Genomic DNA, 24,358 nt, shown 5'->3' with positions numbered 1-24,358 from the left:
TGAAGTTGTTAAGACATTTATTTAACTATAAACAAGTTGTGACATCCCCTGATCTAACCCTCCAACCGGGCAAGGAAAAACTCAAAAAAACCCATTTGGGGAAAAAGGGAGAAACCTTGAGAAGGGGCCACAGATGGAGAGAATCCCCCTTCCAGGATGACCAGGCTGCAATGGATGACACATGGACAACATTTCACAGATACAGTAGTATGGTGCTATACAATATTCGCTCAAAAACAACAGTCATTTTATTGAGATGAAGCGCTGTGACTCTTGCTCAGGCCCCGGTCTGGTGAGTCGATGTAGATTTCTCCATAATAATGCCTCTGGGGAAATGGTCCACCTCAGATCTTGTCCCGGTCCGTCAGTGCAGAATCCATACAGCAAAAACGTCACACTCTTTCATCACCGCCTAGCCCCGTCTCCAAGCAGGATGTGGCGGCGGGCAAAAGAGAGGACAAGCGGTAGTCAAACAGGCAAATATATGTTTTTCAAAAATGTATTAGAAGTTTGAAGTTGAGATATAAACAAAACGGTCTCTCGTTGACATGTCAACATTTATACACAGGTAGAACCTCCAATTTTCACAGGTAGTGTACATGAAACATCTTTCACAAAAGTATGATGTCAGTATCAGTCTCACAAGTCAATGCCATAATATAAATGTTGGTACGCAAAAAGTTATATTCACAGAATGACATCATTTGACATCATTTATTTTTCCATTTGTTTATTTTTTTTGTTTTTAAATGGGACAGAACATATTAATGAACATTTACAAATGTAAATATGTGTAAGATTTTAGCTGTTTTAGTAATTTGCATCCCTTGTCCCATCGGCAGGAAGGTCCCCAAAGTGGGGACAGGATAGAGTAAAAGCAATTAAAAGAGGAAAAAATAAAAGAATAATACATAAAATACTATTGCCATCACCATAAAATACTTAGTTGTATTACATTTCTATAACAAAAACAGGGCCAATCACACACTACTAAGGATTACATTACAGGCAGCTGGAAAACTGCTTTCATTCAATGTTATGTTAACAGATTTGCTTTACAAATAGCCATGTTCTCAAATACTTAGAAAATAATGATATATTTAGCAATTCTCGTATTGTACTTGGTATGTAGTTCCATGTTTGTGATGAGCGATAGAAGGTAGCTTGACCAAAAGCAGTTTTCCTGAGTGGCACTTTCCAGTCACCCCGAGAGCCAGCTCTGGTTGAGCTATTAGAGTCGCTCTGAACAAACTGTAATAATGGTGGTGGAGCTTTACCATGAAAAATTTTGTAAACAAGGACACAATCAGTATATTTTACAATGTTTTCCCAGTTAAAAGGCCATACTTTTTCAGGATATGACAATGATGATATGTTTTTTTGTTTTGTTTTTTTGTGAAGTACTTTTAGGGCTTGTTTATAGGGCTTGTTTAATTTTAAAAGTATTAGGATTCAGTTACCGGTAATTTGTTCTGGAACGACATCCCTATAGGTTGACACCTTTGTAAATCTGAGTGTATAAAATATGTTAGTTTTTTGGATCATTATTCATACATTTATATGTAAAAGAACACACAAGCCCTTCGTGATCACTGAAATATGTTGGTACAACTATAGATTTTACATCATAAAATGGAGTTTTTACATACACATGATCAATTTGTGTACCTTTTTCTGTCGTGGGTTCTCCAACAAGCTGAGAATACCCTCTGTCTGTTACAAATTTGCAGATTGTGGATGATTTTAGAAGATCATCATTGAAATCTCCCATGACAGCTATTGTGTTACTTTGAGGATCTAGCCAATCAAGGAGCTTTCCTAGATTTTCTTTAAATAAAGACATGGGATATGATGGTGGTCGATAAATGACTGCTACTAATATATTGTAAGTAGCACATTTGTAAGCCCAGCATTCCAAGTTCACATTTGGTAGTTTGAGAATGTCATATTTCATATTGTGTGCAATATACATGCCAACACCACCGTGTTGTTGGTGTTGCAAACCAACCAAAGCAGGGTGGTTGCCATTGTATGCTAAAGCACGTGGTGCACTATGAAAATTGTAACCATCAAGTTTGACTGCTTCCATTGAAAAAACAGGTGGTAGCCAGGTTTCTATAACAGCAATACAGTTAAGCTGCAAATGCTGTGTGCACAATCCCAGATCAAAAACATGACACGGCAAATTTTGCACATTCATCATGAATAAAGAAAAAGTATGTGTGTTGAATTTGGATTTTGTTTCATTTTCTATCAGGAATTTAGGCATGCTCTGAATTGCATCCTTAATGTGATCTTTACAATACAGAGCTTTATCTTCTAAATCTTGAATAACTAATCCTGCCAAACTGGTAACACGACTTAAGGCCACATACGCCTGTCCTGCAGAAAAAACTTTTTTGAGGGACACTACTACATTGTCAACTGTAATTCCTTGTACTTTATGTATTGTACAAGCCCACGCAAGTTTAAGTGGAAACTGTCTGCGCAACCCTCCTTGTTTTGTGGCCCTTTCTTCCTCTGGCTCAATCGCAGTGGCACCCATTGAAATAAATGGATTGGAACCTGCAGATTGTTTCCTACTTTGGGCACCGATTTGATTATCATCAAATTTCACATACACTTTTTGAGGAAACTTATTATTTTGATAAGTAACAATATGTCTTACTGTACCACATACACCATTAACCAGACCATCCATAACATCAACATTCTTACACAACATAACCCGTGCATCTTTTCCCAACAACAATTTTTCTGCCAAACATGCATCATGTGCTTTAGCGTGATGTCCACTTTTTAACTCTAGTTTTCCTGTTTTTTTATTAGTGACAAAGTCCTGAGCATCTATCTCAATATATTCTGGACAAGTCTTAAATAGCTGTTGAATGTTGTGTTCATTTACTTGTTTATTAGTAGGAAATATGTGCAATGCTGAGCTGACTTCGCCAGTTTCACAACTTTTTAGAGTTTCTATGTCAGTTTTTAACATTGGGGTGCCTTTGGAACGAGTTCGTATTCTATTCAGCAACTCTGCAAAAACATGGTCTTTTTGCCTAACTATATCTTTCAATTCCACAAGTCTAAATCGATTAGACCACAAGTTAAAGCCAACATCATCTACATATAGGGGTTTCCCTTTTACCGGAGGCAATTGGAAAAAATCTCCAACAGCAATTACACTTACTTTACCAAAGGGGTGAACATCACCAGTTTGTTTAATTTGTCTTAACCTACCATGAATATATGATAACATTTTGTGATCAACCATAGATATTTCATCTATTATGAGAATTTGCAAATCACTATATTTAGCACGCAATGAATTAAGCTTTTCCTCACCCAATGGTGTGTAAGGTAAGCGACAATCTTTGCTTATGCTAAATGTATGATGAATAGTTGATGCATGCAAATTGTATGCAGCAATTCCTGTTGGAGCAGTTATCAAAACACAAACATTGTCAGGATGGCGGCAGACTGTTGACAACAGTCTTGTTGCTTCATATTGAATAGCTTTTATTAAATGGGTTTTTCCTGTCCCGGCACCACCTGTAATGAATACATGCAATGGATCGGGATTTTTCCCTGCTAACTTTTGTAAACACCACTGTCGTATTTGATAGAAAACAGACAATTGTGTCTTATTGAGAGATCTAATTAAAGCCAAGCCATCACTTCTGCTCATTATGTTATTTCTCTTTTCCAAATGTGCTATTTTTTGGTTACCTACAGCTAAATCCGGAATATTTTCTACTTCTTCTACTATCTGGTCTTTGTTTTTCCGTTCCTCCTCACATTGTAATCGTTCTAGCTCTTGCTCGGGGAACAGATCACACCAAGCATTTTCTAAAATGCCATCTGAATCAATCATATTCTGGATGGCTTCCAATTCATTTGCTTCTTTTTCAAATTTACTTCTGTTCAAATCAACAACCGACTTCACTGAATGTTTTGAACCATCATTAAATCTCACATGACCATTTTTGTAAAACTGTTCAAATAATTCGCAGTTGGGAGGTTTTAGCTGTGTATCTACCCGATATGGCAAAAACAATTGCATCCTACTTTGGTAAAACAATTCTGAATTTTTACTTTCAGAAAAGCGCATGTATCGAACTACTGCAGGTTTTGTTCGTGTTCTTTTTGCGATGAAACCGCAATCATTATTCAGTGTAATCCGATTTTGGCATTTCTCATTCTTACTCAAAACACGATATTCTGATGCAAATGTGGCCATACACATATCATTAAAAGTGGCATCATTGGGTCTATTTTTATACCGTTCTACTGTACTGGTCATCCACATGTCTTCCGTGGTAAGATTTTGTGATGCCGCCTTTTGCCGTAACACATTTAAAGGCAAACTTAGTTTCACTTGATTGTCCCCTGTTGGTACAAAGACAACTTTCCTTGAGCATTCCTTCAGATGCATATTTGTTAACCGATAGACTGCCTCTTGAGCAGAGACCTCTCTGTTCTGTAGATAAACACTACCGAGATTTTTTAATGCAGCCTTTGCAGAAACATTTCCATCTTTTGCGGCTTCACTTTGAGCATTTCTTAACAGTAATCCCATTTCCCTTTCTGACTTTGAAATATAAGAAATTATGTACACTATGCATGCATATGCATCAATAACGTATTGTATGTCCATGTTTGCATTCCAACATTTTAGCAGTGACTTATTGTACGGATTTACCCAAACCGCTTTAACGTCCCTTTTCAAAACAACATGTGTATTTCGACTAAAGCGTTGATATGCATCCTCAAACGTTTCTTGATTTATGCCGAGGCTTTCAAACAAATGTTCCACAGAGTCGAAGCTCGCGTTTTTATCTGAAAGAGCAGTCTTTACTGCTGTCATAATTTCTGCTGCTCTGATAGATTCTTGCTGTTCCTCATTTTTACATGCACATTTTGCTAAAGCATCTTTATCTACCTTACATTTGCATTGTTTTTTGTCATTTTCATCAGTTTTCTTACGACTAATAAATGTCCTACTGGATGCTGGCCTGGGATAATTGAAACGACAAACTGTGTTTTTCTTTTTACATGATTTGGTATGTTGCTTTGAATGCTCCTGTACAGACGTGACTATGTCTAATAATGCCTCATCTTCTGAAGGTAATTCACATGTTACATATTTATCGATAAATTCACATACTTCATCATCTGTGTTTTTGTCAATCAGTGGAGCATTGAAAATCCAAAAAAAGCAGTGAGTATGAGGTGAACCACGCTGCTGAAATTCCACCCTGTGAAAGTAATCCAGGATTTTACCAATTGGATGTAAATCAGACATAAGCACCTCGCGCAAAAAGATATGCCAGCGAAAATCAAAATATCGTGCAGCAGCTACGGGATTGTGACGAAGCAGTTCACATTTGTCTGCCCATTCTAACTCTTCTGCTGTCTGTGTTCTACCGTTATTTTTTAATATACTGTTCAGAAGGGTTTTCCACCGAATGTCAGCCGAAGAAAATGAACAAAACCAGGTAGGAACACCAAGCTGACGAACACAGGCAATCAGGTCTCGTTGTACTCCCTGCCAAAAAGCTGGGGTACCTCTTATAGGTTTAAGGAAACGATAACCTTCATCAAACTTTAATAAATCCCTCAATGATTCTTCATTTTTTAACATATCTTTGCTCAGCTTTTTAAATGTTTGACCTTTGTTTCCTTTGCGTAATGCAATGGATACATTTGAGATAACCTGCTCTATCTCAGACATGTACTGAGCAAAAAATATATATTCAACATTTTGTGCAAACCTTCCATCAGCATGTAAAATTCTGTTGTTGAAATAACGTGCCAAAGTAAGTCGATATTGCCTACTATCGTGGTATGTATTTCGTCCCTGTGGAAATAAGACTGGGAAGCATTTGGCTTCATTTGTATGATCAGAAAGCAATTTCACAGGATTATTGCCTTCTGCTGGTGCCAAATTTAAAACATCATCAAAGTACTGATCGAGCGCTTCCTGGCCAATATCAACAGGCATTAAACAGGTGTCTTGAAACATACAATGTTGTTGTCTATCATGCAAAAGGTCGTCTTCAACATTTGAGTTTTCACCACTTTCAACATTATTGATATTTTCTACAACTTCACCTTGTTCCCTACAAAACTCATTTATCCAGGTTTCGTTAAAATTAACATCTTTATAATGCACATTTGTTTGTTTTAAAATTTGTAATGCTTGTCTTATGCGCATCGTATCAACAAATTGGTATTCATAATAACCTTTATATGTTAATTTTCGCTTCAGTTTTACAGCCAATAAAGACCCTTCCATATTTGAACGAGGCAGCAAATTGTTTGTTTGCACAATATTTGCTGGAACACACGTCACTGGTCCATGTACTCCATTTTGCCCACCTTTAGGTAAAGCTAACATTTTCATAAATGGTATATGTAAGGCAATCAAATGTTGTTCCAAGCTATTCAAACATGCCAAGTCAGGTGGAATGGGTTGGACTGTCAAATTGTTAATTACGCATTCAGGAGGTATTTCGCCTTTAATAATCTTACCATTGCAGGTGAAGCAAATCCACAGCTGGCCTCTAGCTGACTGTAATGCCCTACATGGTACTACACAGTCCACACTACATTTGTGCAAATATTTTTCTGTTACACATTTTTCTGCTATTGCAGCTACTATTTTATTTTTCTTGTAATTATCGGTTTTATAAAATAAAACCTGGCGTCTAAATAACAATCTATGGCAGACGCTACACACAAATTCCGGCCCATTTTTCACTTTATCCCAAAAATTTTTCATAATGAAATCTATCTGTGTTGACTTCTCTTTAATTTTTTGCATCCTACATCTGGTAGCTGCCTTAACTTTTTTCTTGTGATCGGGATTACTATCATACTTACATTTACTTCGAAGTTTAACGCTTTTCCTGTGCAACACGTTATGCCAATAATTTATTGTGCTCATTTCTTTCACTTTTTCCTTGTGCAATTCATTTTGCCGATATTTCTTTATACTCATTTCTTTCACTTTTTCCTTATGCAATTCATTTAGCCGATATTTCTTTATACTCATTTCTTTCACTTTTTCCTTATGCAATTCATTTTGCCGATATTTCTTTATACTCATTTCTTTCACTTTTTCCTTATGCAATTCATTTTGCCGATATTTCTTTATACTCATTTCTTTCACTTTTTCCCTATGTGTTTCATCTTGCCCATATTTATTTGCACTCATTTCTTTCATTTTTTTTCTATGCGGTTCGTTTTGCCAATATTTTTTTATACTCATGTCTTTGACTTTTTCTCTATGCACTGTGTTTTCACAATATTTCTTTACACTCAATTCTTGCACTTTTTCCCTTAGAAAAGGATTTTCCCAATATTTTTTTCTACTTTTGTCCCTAAGTTTGTCCCGATGCAATGCATTTAGGTGATATTTCGCAACACGCATTTCCTTTAGTTTATTTCTATGCGATACGTTGTCTTGATAATTAGTTTTCTTTTGATATCTATATTTCTGTATCAAATACTTTGAAATAAAACTATTACTCTTTGAATATTTTGTTTGCGCTATACCATCATCCTCAATATTCACTATTTCTTTCTTAATACTTAGTGTTCTGGTTAGATTCAAATTGTCAGTGTTGTTTACACTTTTAACACTTACTTGTTGTATACATGAACCTTGAACTATATTTTGCCTTCTTAAATTATATGCTTCGAAGTTGGCCAGATAGGCTTTACACAATCCATAACACTTCTGCAGTTCTGGATGATACACACAAATAACAGTTTCATAATGATTACCATTGCTATTTTCTAGGTAAATTCCCTCTTTTGCTTTTGAACTATATTCTAACCACTTACCATCATAATATATAAATATATTGACTCCTAAACAATCTGCTGTTGCTTGAATTTCCACTTCAGTAGCCCAACTGCCAACATTTCGCATTTTTGATTTTTTTATATACTCATCCACTGAAGAGTACTCACTCCTTAAAAATGTTTCATACACAACTGCATTTGATTCCATTTGTTTTACAACAGCTAGTCTGATTTTTCTGTGGTTCTTTTGTGAACCACACACAGCTTGAGATACTGCTCGAAAGAAACAGTTCCCATCACCTATTATTTTCTCTTTCTGGCATGGAAGCCCTAGTAAACCACCATTTGCAGACTCCTCTACAACAAGTTTCTCTAAATCCCATTTAAATCGTGTACATAAATCTTGGACAACTTGTTTACCAATAGGTTTAAATTGCATCTTTTTATGAGTCACATTGCCCATTATCTGCACATCAGCATTAAGTGCAGTAGCGTCACAACTTTGCATTGTCCTTGAAACGCTACTTCTCAATGACATCTTACATTGCTGTGATACAGTAGAATCCTGTGTAGTAATTTTTACATCCTTTACAGAGGGTTTAGCTTGTTGACCCACTGAACATTGAGCCATTGCTTGTAGTGTGTCTCCCTTATGAAAACCATTCAAGCTTCTGTCATCATAACGCTCTAAAGCATGACTTGAAGCTCCAAATGACACTGGTTGGGAATGTACTTTTTCTGCCTCGGTGTACGCATGGAGCTCAAATATTGTGCTGTTATTATCCAAACCTAAATTACGTGTAACTTCAGCCAGGGAATCCAATACAATCATGCCAACACCCTTTACAGAGTGTTCATATGAACTTGTCTGTGTCCGCACAACATGAAAACCTGAAAACTCAAAAAACGTTTGCCCTCTACATGTCTTTTTTGTCAAATTACATATATGATCATAAACATCTTGAAGACAATTAAAGTAAACTATAACACTTTTACCATCACCATCTGGCATTCCACTAGCACTGCGAGCATGGGAATCAAATACTGCATACTGTCCATTTTTGCAAATGATTGCACATGTATAACAACCCATGGTCAGCAAACATAAATCAACTTGATCATGTATCTTTTGCAATCCTTTTAAAATAGTAACGTCTTGACATTCCACAATAATTGTTTTATCGACCATCGGTATAAATCCAGACACCACATCTATTTCCTTAAACTCAAACAGCGTTCCTTCAAAAACCAGCTGCTTTGGCAAGTCTGGCACCATTAAATAGTTATGTGAGCTACTGAACTTGTCACTATTCTTCAATAATGTATACAAACGATCACCTAAAACAAGAAGTTTGTCTAAATCTTCTGAACACCATGAAAACGCACTACTAGCTGTGTGATTTGCTAGACCCACATACGCTATAGCCATACACTGCTTACCTGGATGGTTCAACCGACTGTCTCCTTGATGAAAAGACCCATTCACACTTCTGCATTGACACTCTAGAGCATCACTTGGAGCTCCGAATGATATTGAATGAACATTAATACTGGAGCTGTCAGTATGTGCATAACTGTCATATGCTGTGTTCATATCAGTCAAGAATGAATTACATGTAACATCACCTTCTAAAACATAACACATAGATGTATTTGCATTACCAATGGTCTTACTTTGTATACGCTTGGGACTGATCTTGGCTGCATGCTCCATGCGAGAAGTCCTCTCCCTCGGCAACTATAGGTATATGACAAAAAAATACATTTTAACAAACGATTCATTTAATAATTTAACATTACACAACATCACGGAACATGCATAGCATACACGTGGCAGAAAATGGTTACATATGTTATCTATATTTTTACAACTTCAACATTCGCCCAGATGAATGGCAACATCTTCAACAACAAACTACATCACTACATAGAAAACAATGTACTTTTATGGAACTTGTCATTTTAATGCAGAACACCAACCTCCTCCTGCACAGCGTCTTTCACAACACTGGAACAAGACAAACTTGCATCCACCACTGGTCTTTGTGTTACCTATTAAACAAAAAACAAAACAAAACAAAAGTAATCCATACTTGCTATGTGAACGTATACAACAGCAACAAGGGTAGGCGATGAAATGATGTTGCATGCTCCAACAATCCATCCAACAAACAACTCTATGTTTTCATGGTTATATATATATTACTTATGCATACTTAAGCAACATTACAAAATTCACTTCTTTCACCCTCATTAGTTTACTTGATTTATACATAAATTTCCAATATTGCTAAAGCTTAAACAATGTGCTAAATCAATAACATAAATAACAACAACCATGCATCACTAATAAGCACTTATCATAATTTTCTTTCTTTTCTGAAATTGTAAAGCAAGAAACAAACCTCTTGCTGCACAACCTCTTCCACAACACTGGAAAAACAAAGACTGGCATCCACCACCATCCTTTGTGTTGCCTGCAAAACAACAACTACAAATTAACTTATATCATTTATATAACAATTGTCTCTCATTGCTACAAAACATGTTCTCTTCTTTAAGGTGACTTTCTAAAGCAGGCCACAAACCTCCTCCTGCACAACCTTTTCCACACCACTGGAACAAGACAAACTTGCATCCACCAACGGCCTTGGTGTTGCCTATTAAACACAATAACAAAAGTAATACATACTTTGAATGTATACAACAGCAAAAAGGTTACGACTGTGTGTTTTTGTTGTTGTTTTACTATTACTTGCCCATTACAAAGTACACTTAATTCCTCCTCACTAGTCTGCTTGATTATACATAAATTACCAGTATTGTTAATGCTTAAACAATGTGTTAGATCAATAACATAAATAACAACAACCATACATCACTAATAAGCACTTATCATAATTTTCTCTCTTTTCTGAAATTCTAAAGCAAGAAACAAACCTCTTGCTGCACAACCTCTTCCACAAAACTGGAAGAACAAAGACTGGCATCCACCACCATCCTTTGTGTTGCCTGCAAAACAACAACTACAAATGAACTTATATCATTTATATAACAATAGTCACTCATTGCTACAAAACATGTTCTCTTTTTTAAGGTGACATTCTAAAGCAGGCCACAAACCTCCTCCTGCACAGCCTTTTCCACACCACTGGAACAAGACAAACTTGCATCCACCAACGGCCTTGGTGTTGCCTATTAAACACAATAACAAAAGTAATACCTACTTAGAATGTATACAACAGCAAAAAGGTTAGATAATGAAATGATGTTGCATACTCCACTGAGCCAACAAACTACTGTGTATGTTTTTTTTTTTTTATTGTTTTACTATTACTTGCACATTACAAAGTACACTTAATTCCTCCTCACTAGTCTACTTGATTATACATAATTACCAATATTGTTCATTCTTAAACAATGTGCTAGATCAATAACATAAATAACAACAACCATACATCACTAATAAACACTTATCTCTCTTCTCTGAAATTCTAAAACAAGAAACAAACCTCTTGCTGCACAACCTCTTCCACAAAACTGGAAGAACAGAGACTGGCATCCACCACCATCCTTTGTGTTGCCTGCAAAACAACAACTACAAATGAACTTATATCATTTATATAACAATAGTCACTCATTGCTACAAAACATGTTCTCTTTTTTAAGGTGGCATTCTAAAGCAGGCCACAAACCTCCTCCTGCACAGCCTTTTCCACACCACTGGAACAAGACAAACTTGCATCCACCAACGCCCTTGGTGTTGCCTATTAAACACAATAACAAAAGTAATACCTACTTAGAATGTATACAACAGCAAAAAGGTTAGATAATGAAATGATGTTACATACTCCACTGAGCCAACAAACTACTGTGTATGTTTTTTTTTTTATTGTTTTACTATTACTTGCACATTACAAAGTACACTTAATTCCTCCTCACTAGTCTACTTGATTATACATAAATTACATATATTGTTCATTCTTAAACAATGTGCTAGATCAATAACATAAATAACAACAACCATACATCACTAATAAACACTTATCTCTCTTTTCTGAAATTCTAAAGCAATAAACTAACCTCTTGCTGCACAACCTCTTCCACAACACTGGAAGAACAAAGACTGGCATCCACCACCATCCTTTGTAATGCCTGCAAAACAACAACTACAAATGTACTTATTTATATTACAATAACTATTGTTACTCATTGCTATAAAACATTTTATTCTCCCCTTCTCAAACTGAATAACAGCAATTATAAACTAGTCTAATATTTACATTACTCCCCAATAAAAAATACAAATAAAAACACAAACCTGTGACTTTGTCCTTTTGAAAACAACTCTCTGTTGATATCTCACATTTGATTTCTAATGAAAGACAAAAAATATATATATTTATATATTCCACACATGCAGATTACAGCTTCTTTAGACAATTATACACAATTTAAATGTTATCAATCAAGAAGAATGTGTCACATAAATGACTGGACTCACTTAATGACAACACCTGAACCATGAAATTTACATGAAAATTACCTTTTTGTCTCTTGGAGCAGCCTTCACAGGGCTGGACAGATCTGATGGTTTTATCTTATCCATCGCACCCAACATTTCACTGCTGAACCAAACTGGGGTTAGAGGAATAAAACATTCCTTTAGCACAACCTGTGAAATACACATTTTGAAAATATGTTACTGAATGCATCTTGTCTATAACAAATACACTATATAATTATTCTAAACAAACTAACGTTAGGCTGAATTTTCCTCTTTTTGGGAACCCCATCACAGGATTGTTCAAGTCCTGCTTGCGTCCTCTGCAATGACAGACATCATCATTTTTATTTATCAACCTATACTGACCTTTACTTTGCTCAACTTTGGAGAATCTAATGTAAAACAAATATATCACAACACTAAAAACTACAACAACAACCAAGCTATTACAATATGCAACCATTACCTTCCTGCCTGGTCCAACAACAATCCACTCAAATGGGTTCAATCGACGAAGAACCAAAGTCTCACCCTTAACCACAATTTTTGGAATAGTTTTAACCGCTGGTGGCCTCGATGCTACTTGTATCTCCAACTTAGGTGTTTGGAGGTCAAGTTGCTGATAATAAAAAAAACAAAACAAATAACATGAAGATAAATATTTATGTTACTTATATATCACTCATATTTGCCTAAATCATGATTCACAAACAGCATTATATAAAATACATATCTAAATACATATATACTGCATTCAGAAAAATGTACATATTTCCATACAACTACACAATTTAAGCACATTACAAACGTAATACAAAACTACAATGAAACAAATTACAGTATAAAATGGCTAACCTGATGAACACCATCACACATCAACTGCACAAGAATACTCATCCCATGATCATCACTCAAGTGCACCTGCAAAAATAAGTAACAATTTTATAACACTACTAACCTATTTTATTCCAGTACTACCATACAAATCTAATCAATGTGTATATCCAATGATTCTGAATTATTATACCATAATGGAACTTACACCATCTTTACTCCACAGCTTCAAGTTCTTCAAAGGGAAGAACGCTGCAGTAGACATGTACTTGACCCCTTAAAAAGACATTGGGAGAGAACATCCTTCATTATGATTTTCTCCTATAGTCATCAATAATTTTATATCTATGTTTATTACCTATTAAAGTCTTTTTACATTCACAGTTTATATTCTGTAGGATGCACAGTTTACAGTGTAACAAAAACGCACACCATATGATAAAACATGTAAGACCTAACTGAATGTCATTATCTAGTAACTCACCCATACGTGCTGACACACGATGAAACTCCTGACGCAAGTAATCCTGCTGAGTCACATCCACGGTTAGACGTGGAGGAAAGTCCAAGACAAACACCTATTCAAAACAAGCAGCGTTTATAACTTACGTTTGTACTATTTTACCCATTAAAATATTTCCACATCACACTGCAATCGTGTATACTATACACCTCATAATAGTATTACAAATCTATTAATAAACATAATATACATGTACCTTATTAGGCCAGCGACCACAGACATTACCAAGGAGTCTGCAGAAATCTGCTCCTGCCTCGTCAGGGGTGCGGCTGGATGTCAGGTTATTGCTAGGAGCCAAAAGACAAACCACGTCTGGAGTTCTAGGCACAACAGCATGCTGCACCTCAGTAGTCAACTCGGTTGCACAAGCTCCGGGTGTCGACATGACGCCAAAGGAAAAAAAATCCTTTGGCATCTCCACAAAACCATCTGCGATGCTCCGTAGGTGCGAGTCTCCAATGAGCAAGACAAACTATATGACATAATGTACAGTATTTAATTTAGCACAATCAGTATCCATTGCACTTTTTTCTTAAATGTAGCACTAGAAACCATGTATACCTTCTTGTTTGAACACTCAGAGGGTATGACCAACTTGTGGCTTCGACCAGTAACGCAAGAAATTGGCCATTCTTGCACTTTGTGACGGCCACCAGTACCACCACCTATTAGCACATACAGAAATAATCATTATTGAATTACATTTCATGACAACAAAGGAAATAAAACACTGTTTAAATTTTTCTCCGCAATAATTCATCGGACGTCTTCGTGCTTAAAATATTACATACAAATGGTAGCTACTTACGTGCGCAAGTTGCATGAAATGGTTGCTGAACATCACCAAGTCGAAGACGTTCAGTCATCCTCCTCTTGGCTGCCTCCGAACGATGATAGCCTTTCCCCCGAGGCATCTGAGAAGCTAACAATCTACACTCCTACTACAATAAATATTTAATATACAATTACCTGTTACTACTAACTAAATAAATAAAAAAATAAAAACATAAATAAATAAATAAATAAAAACACTCTAGAGGATACTCCAACAGCTGAAATAACGTTTGTGGAAATCTTGCTGTGTCACGGTTCCGGTGCGGGGTGGGGACCCAAATGCAGAAAAACAAAAGGAGTGAGTTGGCAAAGTTTTATTGCAATAGTGGACGGCCAGAAAGTGGTTGCAGTCCGTTGGGTGCTGGGGGCTGGTTCTGGTTGGCGAGGCGTGTGTCAAGGTCGGGGTCTGCGGGCAGGACGACAGGCTGAAAAGGAGGACGGAAATGCGAGTCAGAAAAGGTAAGTAAAAGTTGATTTCAAGGTCTAGCTGGATGTACAAACTCGTTCAGGAGTTGTGACGATCTGGCGGTGTGGTGGAGTCAGAGGCTGGCTTAAGTAGGCTGCTGATTAATTGGACACACCTGCTGCTTGACTCCAATGCACCACACCTGGAAGACACACGCACACTCAGCGGGCTCGGCCCGCAGGCCTGACAGTACCCCCTCCCCCACGAGCACCACCAGGTGCAGAACGGCCCAGGCGACCAGGATGGGCACGATGGAAGTCGCGGATCAGCGACTTGCACAGGACCTGGCGAGCAGGGATCCAGCTGCGCTCTTCCGGTCCGTAACCCTCCCAGTCTACCAAATACTGGAGGCCGCGACCGCGGCGACGAACGTCCAGGAGGCGGCGTACCGTGTAGGCGGGATGTCCATCAATTATGAGAGGAGCTGGCGGTGGCGGCACAGGTGGGGACAGAGGGCTAGATGAAACAGGTTTTATCTGAGAGACATGAAAAGTGGGGTGAACACGGAGAGAGGTTGGGATCTTGAGACGCACAGCACAGGGATTGATCACAGCCGCAATCTCAAAGGGGCCGATGAAACGAGGGGACAGCTTCTTGGATTCCGCCTTTAGCGGGAGGTTCCTCGTACTTAGCCACACCTTCTGGCCGACAGCATAGGAGGGTGCAGGAATGCGGCGACGGTTGGCGTGTACCTGTATCCTGGCAGATGACCGGAGTAAGGTGAAGCGGGCTTGCCTCCAGACCCTGGAGCATAGGCGCATGTGGCTTTGCACAGATGGAACGGAGAGGTCAGGGACCTGAGAGGGAAACAGTGGTGGTTGGTAGCCCAGAGAACATTGAAAAGGGGACAAACCTGAGGAGGCGTTGGGCAGGGAGTTATGGGCGTACTCTACCCAAGCGAGCTGAGTGCTCCATGAAGCGGGATGGGACTGTGAGATGCAGCGGAGGGTGGTCTCCAGTTGCTGATTGGTACGTTCACATTGACCATTAGTTTGTGGATGGTAACCGGACGAGAGGCTTAGGCCAATGCCTAATGCAGCACAAAAGGCCCTCCAGACCTGTGAAGTGAACTGGGGCCCCCTGTCCGACACAATGTCTGAAGGGATGCCATGTAGACGGAAGACATGTTGGACTAACTGGTCAGCGGTTTCCTTGGCAGTTGGGAGCTTGGGAAGAGCAAGAAAGTGGGCTGCTTTGGAAAATCTGTCAACAATGGTGAGAACTACTGTGTTACCTCTTGACGGCGGAAGTCCGGTAACAAAGTCCAGGGCAATGTGGGACCACGGGCGTTTGGGAATAGGAAGCGGGTGGAGCAGGCCAGAGCTAGGTTTGGAGGAGGTTTTGTTCTGGGCACATACCGTGCATGCCGAGACGAACGAGCGGGTGTCCTCCTCCATCGTGGGCCACCAAAAATTTTGGCGGAGGAAGGCCAGCGTCCTGCGGATTCCCGGGTGGCAGGTAAGTCGCGAGGAGTGAGCCCACTGTAGAACCTGGGAACGGACAGGGTCAGGGACAAACAGGCGGTTCTGCGGAGCCCGGGGGGGTACAGTCAGTCCAACCTGGGCCCTCCTCACCAGGGCTTCAATTTCCAAAGTGACAGACCCAATAAAACAGGTGGAAGGCAGGATAGGGCCGGGATCTGACCTGGTGCCCTCTGCTGCAAACTGGCGGGATAGGGCATCCGGTTTTGTGTTCTGAGACCCTGGGCGGTAGGACAGGGTGAATGCGAACCGATCAAAGAATAAGGCCCACCTGGCTTGACGTGAGCTTAGTCTCTTAGCAGAGCGGATGTACTCCAGATTCTTGTGGTCTGTCCATACAACGAATGGCTGCTCGGCCCCTTCCAGGAGGTGTCTCCATTCCTCCAATGCCGCCTTCACCGCCAGGAGTTCCCGGTCACCAATTCCATAGTTCCTCTCGGCTGGAGAGAGCCTGCGGGAATAGAAAGCACACGGGTGGACCTTACCATCCTCCAGAGACCGCTGGGACAAAACCGCTCCGACCCCCACCTCCGAGGCATCCACCTCAACTATGAATTGCCTCTGCGGATCTGGATGGACAAGCACAGGAGCAGTGGTGAACATACGTTTGAGCTCGCTAAAGGCCAGGGCAGCTTCCTCAGACCACTTGAAAGGCACCACGGTGGACGTAAGGGCGGTAAGAGGAGCTGCTGCACGACTGTAGTCCTTGATGAATCGGCGATAGAAGTTGGCAAAACCAAGGAAGCGTTGCAGCTCCCTTCTGGATGTGGGTCTGGGCCATTCGGTGACTGCAGTCGTCTTGGCGGGGTCCATTTGGAGCCGTCCCTCAGCAATTACATAGCCCAGAAAGGTGGTCTTTGTTACATGGAAGTCACACTTTTCAGCTTTCACGAAAAGCTTATTTTCAAGGAGTCTCTGGAGAACTTGGCGTACGTGTTTCTTATGTTCGGAGTCAGAACTTGAGAAAATCAAGATGTCGTCAAGATATACAAAGACGAACCTCCCAATCATGTCACGCAGAACATCATTGACCAGGGCCTGGAAGACAGCGGGGGCGTTAGTTAAGCCAAAAGGCATGACCAGATATTCGTAGTGCCCTCTATGTGTGTTAAATGCTGTCTTCCATTCGTCGCCCTGCCGGATACGGACAAGATGGTAGGCCTGGCGCAAGTCCAACTTGGTAAAAATGGTGGCTCCATGAAGAGGTGAGAATGCGGAGTCCATCAGGGGCAGGGGATATTTGTTCTTTATGGTGATGTCATTCAGACCACGATAGTCTACACAAGGGCGGAGCGTCTTGTCTTTCTTGTCCACAAAGAAAAACCCAGCTCCCACTGGTGACGAGGAGGGCCGGATAATACCTGCTGCCAGTGATTCGTTGATATAGGAATCTGCTGCTTCTCTCTCCGGCCGTGAAATGTTGTAAAGCCGGCTTCGTGGAAGTGGCGCTCCGGGCTGGAGGTCGATAGCGCAGTCGTATGGTCGGTGAGGGGGCAGAGAGGAAGCATGGTGTTTGCTGAAGACCAATGCAAGGTCGTGATAATCAGCAGGGACGCCGGACAGGTCGGGTGGTTCTTGTTGGTTTTGGCCACTGGGTGGCACAACAGCAGACAGCAAGCAATTTCCATGGCAGTAATTGCTCCAAGAAATGATGTTGGGCACTGTCCAGTCAATATGTGGGTTGTGGAGCTTGAGCCATGGCATGCCCAACACTATGGGAACTTGGAGGGAGTCAAATACATGTAAACTGATTACCTCTTGGTGATTACTCGAGAGCTTGAGTACAACTGGTACTGTTTGTTGTCTGACATGGGAGATCAGTGCACCGTTTAGGGCTGTGGCATCCAAAGGAGTGGTCAAGGTTTGCAGGTCTATAGCCATTTGTTCTACCAGTCGGTGATCAATTAGGTTCTCATCGGCTCCGGAGTCTACAAGGGCAGACACGGGCAGAGACATATTACCCCAGCAGAGGGTGGCAGAGAGCATAAAACGGTTAGAAGCAGGGGAACTCATAACGGGACTCACCAATACGTTCCCCATTACTGGTGAGTCAGTCCTTTTGGCCGGGAGGGGCACTGAGAGATGTAGTGGCCGCTGGCTCCACAGTATAGGCACAGGTTAGATGAACGTCTGCGCGCCTTCTCCAAGTCCGACAGACGAGCTCGTCCCAGCTGCATAGGAACGCTGCCGGTGTCTGGGGACGGGCCCGAACCGGAAGCCGGAGCCGGTGGCATTGGAGGTGGATCAAACATGGATGGCCCGGCAATGGGCGGGAACATGGGCGGAGTCTGTGGTTTGGCATGACGCTCTCTTTTGCGCTCCCGGAGGCGACAATCAAGCTTTATGGCTAAGTCAACGAGCGAGTCGAGACAGCTCGGATCATCCCTCGAGGCCAATTCGTCCTTGATGTTTTCATTTAATGCTCCCCGGAAGACTTCCTGGAGCGCTTCATCATTAAAGTTGCTCTCAGCGGCGAGAGTCCGGAACGAAACTGAGAACTCTGCCACGCTACGAGCACCCTGTCGTAGCGACATGAGGCGTCTTGCAGCCTCCCTCCCACGGACCGGGTGGTCGAAGACCTTCCTCATTTCTTTCGTAAAGGCGGAATAGGTTGTGCAAGCAGGGGACTGTTTGTCCCACTCCGCAGTGGCCCATGCTAGAGCCGCGCCCCGGAGGCAGCCTATGAGGTAAGCTATCTTAGCGTGGTCGGAAGCATATGACAGAGGCTGCTGACTGAAGACTAGAGAACACTGGACTAGAAAGGGACGGCAAGCTCCTAAATCACCATCATAAGGGGCCGGTGTGGGCACGTACGGTTCTTTAATGACATGGGGAGGAGGTGCGGCGGGCGTGGCAGGTGTAGCTGCGGATTGTCTTTGTGTCTGAAAGGCCGCATGTTGCTGTTGGAGGGTCGTGAGGGCTTGTGAGAATTCACGTACCTGTCCAATCAAAAAGTTCAGGGCGTTGTCATGTTGGTCCAAAAGCAAGCCTTGTCCGGTCAGGGTCTGACGAACGGAATCGTTCTCTGCTGGGTCCATGGCTGGCCAGATCGTGCTGTCACGGTTCCGGTGCGGGGTGGGGACCCAAATGCAGAAAAACAAAAGGAGTGAGTTGGCAAAGTTTTATTGCAATAGTGGACGGCCAGAAAGTGGTTGCAGTCCGTTGGGTGCTGGGGGCTGGTTCTGGTTGGCGAGGCGTGTGTCAAGGTCGGGGTCTGCGGGCAGGACGACAGGCTGAAAAGGAGGACGGAAATGCGAGTCAGAAAAGGTAAGTAAAAGTTGATTTCAAGGTCTAGCTGGATGTACAAACTCGTTCAGGAGTTGTGACGATCTGGCGGTGTGGTGGAGTCAGAGGCTGGCTTAAGTAGGCTGCTGATTAATTGGACACACCTGCTGCTTGACTCCAATGCACCACACCTGGAAGACACACGCACACTCAGCGGGCTCGGCCCGCAGGCCTGACATGCTGTCTGTGCTCTCTGAATCTGCTGACGCAAAACCAGTGAAGAACAACAAGAGGAAGTCTCTTTCAGTGACAGTGGTTTAAATGTAGCCGCCCTTGAAAGAGTCTGACTTTTGACCAATAAGAACAGAAGGGGCGGGCAAAATATGATACTTCTATGAAATTTAAACATCAACACTGTTACACAATGAAATTTAAACATCAACACTTTTATACTACTACTTTTATGTTTTGTAAGCTATGTGCATTCTGTTTGTTTCCTATTGCCTTTGCTAATGATTACAATTCCCTCACATGTACAAGCAAAGTTTAGATAATTTTTAGCACTCCAATTTCACAATTAACAGCATTTCTTTTACTTACTATGGATACTTGTAATGCTAACTGATAGTATGTAGAAAATATTGCTTTTTTATCTATCAACATCTATATCCATACATTCCTGTGTTTTCTTGTCAATAAATTAAAGATACTGATGTTTCAAATGCTACTTAGAAAATTGTATTATATATCATAACATGTCACTATCAATACTTTCATTGTAGCACACAACATAGATACAATTATTATTCTTACTAACAGTCACTCACCACTTGTGATCATGCTTTTTTATCAACTTTTATTAGCTCAGTGGCCACATGAAGGACAATATACTCTATAACTAAGTTGGCTGGACTGATAACATCATGGTATATAGCTTAAATACAATCGGCATCAGTTATAGACAGATTTTTGCTATTTGTAGAACTACCCTAAATAGCAAGGCTCAACTGTAAATACATTTTTGCTAAGAATAACTCACATGCAAATGGAAAGTGGCAACACTGTCCATATGAGTTCCCAGCGTGTTATATCTACCTGTCTTTCATATATATATTATTTCTAGAATGTACTGTGTGACACAATTAATGAAGTTATTGGACATTATTTCACACCATATTGTGTTTGTGTTACCAATAGCTGAATGAGTGTCATATTCAGCACATTTATGTTTGTCTTTTCCCCCCCCCCAACAATCCATAACTTTAGCTTGTGTGTCAAATAATAACATGCTGATCCATTCCGTGTTCTAATTGATTGGTCACCTAAAAACTACTTTTGAAATTACACATTTCTTTTTTTTGATTTTGGCCATCTGATTAATTGGTAAGACATTACTCATATTATTATTATTTTTTTGTACCTTACAAGATTATCTCTTGTGCCACATTAAACCCCTTTGCGGGCCTGAGCCAAACCACGGTCCATACTTTTGATACCACTGCTTTATTTCAATGGTCAAGTACTTCATAACCACACCTACTTATGCTTGTACTTGCATATATAGTAGACAACAAAGAGCTCTTTCAACAAAGAACATTTCCATCTACAAAGTCATACAAGGTAAGCACTCTGTAAATTCTGCCATCACTACACTTCAATTCCTACATTATCACTTCAAATACCAACAATGGTTAATACAGCTACAAATTTCTTGTATGTTTATGAAATATGACACTGTATTTATTTCTACTCCTTTGCTTTTCTACAGAACATGGACAAATCACCGAGCAAATTCTCTTCTGATAAAGACCCTCTAATCATCTCCATACGCAAAGATTGCCAACTTTTTTCCGTAAGTATACAATAAATAAACTAAACAGGACTACTTTCTCAATCATATACAGTATGCCATACATATATGTATTAAGTTCTCATTTTTTGACAGGTTTGTTAAAGGCACCTTTTGTGTGTTTTTCTGTTTGTAATGTTTCTCCACGAGCACGTCTAGCCATTGATATCATGTAGAACACATACGCTAACCTTTTAGAGACAATTGAAGCTTACTTGCACAGTAGCCACTATCTTAACCACTTAATTCACATGTCTAATTGACAACTTATTACTTGTAGTGAAATGGTACTTTGTGCGTCTTATGCATTTTCCTGAAGACTGCTTTTCAACTCTTTCCTTAAAACCAATACATGCAGTACTGTTATACTGTATCAATATATATGTCCGTGTGTATATATTTGTATATTCTTTCAAATAAACTCGTTTTGTTTTTTTTTGTTTTTTTTTTTTTAAATAAACTCGTTTTGACACACACCACCATTGAGTAACATGCAACACGACCACAACGTTTTGCACCAACACGTTACCTCTGCTATTTAGAATCATGGAATCTAACATGACTGATTTTCATTGAATGCTTTGTCATTACAGTATGCATGCATTGATCATGCTTTCAGTCGCAACGACTTATACCAGCGCAGCCTTGATCTTCATTCCCAAATGATGAACCAACTAGTCCATGTGACTCGAGTCAATCGAGCACTTGAAAAACAGATGGACTTCAAAACCAAGCGTGTGAAAGAACTCGAGACTGCATTGGATATAAAGGATGCATGTGATGCATTTGTCCGTGATGGTAAGCTATATGACATGGAAGACACACAAACACTAACACAGCAAGCATCCCCATCCTACACTTTGTGTATAATGAATGACATGTTTGACAATGGACATTTTTACTTTTTTTTTGTTAATGCACGTTCCTTTTTTTCTGTTAGGAATATCTTGAAGGTAACATTGGACTGTTAACTGAAACACTGACTGATTATTGAGCCGCAATTTCTCAATGTATATAATGTGAATACATACTACACTTGATTACTTTCTAATGTGACTGATATCATGTAGCTGTGCTGTGATCTTGCCCTCTTTCATCCACTGATAACCACTTCAAAGTTCTTTTTTTTTTTTTTGTATCTTCTCAAAACAACTGACATATTCATGGAAAAGATTTAAATTCTATCATTATTAATTACTATTATTATGTTTATGTCTTTGCCCCTGATTCTGATGTTTCTATACCATAGATTTTTTTAGATTTTTTTTTGGGACATACTGTGACTTGACCTTTACAATACTAATTTTTACTAAGAAGAAATCAATCACACACCACAATATTTTATACTTATCCTGCATGTATCTGGACACACCATGCCAAATTTTACACTTACATAACCATTTATGTACTTGTTGTATCCTTACTTTTATTCATCATTTCATCACACAATCCTAAAACATTGCTTTTTGACCCTGAGGATTCAACTATACCCTTTTTGCGTGTCTTATTACTTTACTGATCCAAGCTATATTATTTATTAACGGGCAAAAACTATGAATATACGATCACCGTCAAATATTACGTCTGTAATATCCATATACAGTGCATTACATAATATCCTTTTGTATTAAGACACTACCATGCTACAAATATGCACACGACTGTTCTGTAAACTACACCTTAGACAACCACACTTCAAAGATCTAACATGATTCTTCATTCTTTTTTGTTCTACAGATGTATCAAATGCTGCCACACAGACAGAAGAAGCCACTGAGGACATGCACGAAGACGATGATCACAATATAACAGGACAGGTTAACCCCCCTGAAGTTTTAGCCCGCAGGTCAAAGCGTCCTAAAACTAATTCATCCATGGAGGTTACATTATCCTAAGACAGACTATGTGCTAACCCAAACTCTTTGACCCCAAGGGATTCATCTGTCCCAGAAAACTTTTACACTCAAGAGTTTATCTGTCCTAGGACGCTGTTAACCCCTGGTTAAAGTGTTGGCAAGGTTATTTAATCTGTCCTGTTACAACAGCTATACATAAACAGCTGCATTCCTCTCCTGTTCCATCTCTCGCACTTCTTTCATCTCTTTTTCTCCTCTACTTATACCTATGCTTGCTCATGTGCTTTTTTTCCCCTTTAGATGATGTCATTGGTTAGCCTGCTTCAAAGCTACATTTTTTATTATTATGTGACTGCTGCAAAGCAGTCACATATTACTATCCAGGAAAACGGCGTTTATTATTTTTTTTAATTATTCCACCGATTTTTCAGAAAGAATGCGGGTCGTACCGTTGAACGTACCGGCACAAATGAGGTGTCAAAAGATGCGTCTCGATCTGACTCGGCGGGGAACCATTTTTTTTCGGAATTTTGAGTTACCATGGCGACGCAATTCCCCTAAAACCCCCCCAAAAAGTCCCATAGGAATGAATGGAGAAGGGGAAAAAACCTCCACAAATGTAACACCTTTTTCGAAGCCACGCTGCGCGCACATACATTGACCGACCGAGACGATTTTTAGCTCATTTTGTTGCAATTTTTCCCATCTTTAGCTCTGTGTTGAAATTTTTTTTAAGAAATGTAAGCGCTCCCTCCTGTGCGGGTTCAAAGACAGGGTGTGAAATGAAGAAAAAGAGGCTCTTTACATTAGTGTGTATTGCGTTTGCTAGAGTGGAGCAATCAGCGCTAGAGTGGAGAGACAAAAAAAATTCTTTCGAAAAATTTCACTTCAACTCGTCACCGTGGCCACAATATTTGCTCAGTAAACATCACATTTGGATATTTTGTAGTCACAAGGGTCTTCTTTCTGACAAA

The 24,358-nt window shown here is 39.9% G+C and overlaps 2 protein-coding genes across 6 annotated transcripts; one reads left to right on the top strand and one right to left on the bottom strand.

Annotated features, from left to right (window-relative positions):
• Window positions 1–23,889, bottom strand: LOC144001812 (uncharacterized). 4 transcript variants are annotated; one of them, XM_077496393.1, is made up of 20 exons: window positions 14,482–14,735; window positions 14,235–14,338; window positions 13,870–14,145; window positions 13,635–13,728; window positions 13,359–13,426; window positions 13,172–13,237; window positions 12,783–12,935; window positions 12,571–12,636; window positions 12,356–12,484; window positions 12,131–12,184; window positions 11,893–11,964; window positions 11,505–11,576; window positions 11,322–11,393; window positions 10,933–11,004; window positions 10,750–10,821; window positions 10,398–10,469; window positions 10,215–10,286; window positions 9,790–9,861; window positions 9,484–9,547; window positions 1–422 (listed from the first exon to the last, which is right to left on the bottom strand). In XM_077496393.1, the coding sequence occupies exons 1-20, from the start codon at window positions 14,585–14,587 to the stop codon at window positions 406–408; spliced, it is 1,773 nt and encodes a 590-aa protein (XP_077352519.1). In that variant the 5' UTR covers window positions 14,588–14,735; the 3' UTR covers window positions 1–405. The 4 variants fall into 4 exon arrangements, with proteins under 4 accessions (XP_077352519.1, XP_077352515.1, XP_077352516.1 ...); XM_077496389.1 differs by having other exon boundaries at window positions 1–9,547; XM_077496390.1 differs by lacking the exons at window positions 11,893–11,964; window positions 12,131–12,184; window positions 12,356–12,484; ... (6 more) ...; window positions 14,235–14,338; window positions 14,482–14,735 and adding an exon at window positions 23,834–23,889 and having other exon boundaries at window positions 1–9,547.
• LOC144001813 (uncharacterized) lies at window positions 20,940–24,198 on the top strand. 2 transcript variants are annotated; one of them, XM_077496396.1, is made up of 4 exons: window positions 20,940–21,369; window positions 21,448–21,531; window positions 22,122–22,326; window positions 23,266–24,196. In XM_077496396.1, the coding sequence occupies exons 1-4, from the start codon at window positions 21,367–21,369 to the stop codon at window positions 23,421–23,423; spliced, it is 450 nt and encodes a 149-aa protein (XP_077352522.1). In that variant the 5' UTR covers window positions 20,940–21,366; the 3' UTR covers window positions 23,424–24,196. The 2 variants fall into 2 exon arrangements, with proteins under 2 accessions (XP_077352522.1, XP_077352521.1); XM_077496395.1 differs by having other exon boundaries at window positions 21,207–21,299; window positions 23,266–24,198.
• The last annotated feature ends 160 nt before the right edge of the window (window positions 24,199–24,358 follow it).

This window comes from Festucalex cinctus, chromosome 14, assembly GCF_051991245.1.
Source record: "Festucalex cinctus isolate MCC-2025b chromosome 14, RoL_Fcin_1.0, whole genome shotgun sequence".
NCBI classification, from domain to species: Eukaryota; Metazoa; Chordata; class Actinopteri; order Syngnathiformes; family Syngnathidae; genus Festucalex; species Festucalex cinctus.
The sequence above is the reverse complement of the archived record's forward strand: the minus strand, read 5'-3'. Positions and strand labels throughout refer to the sequence as shown.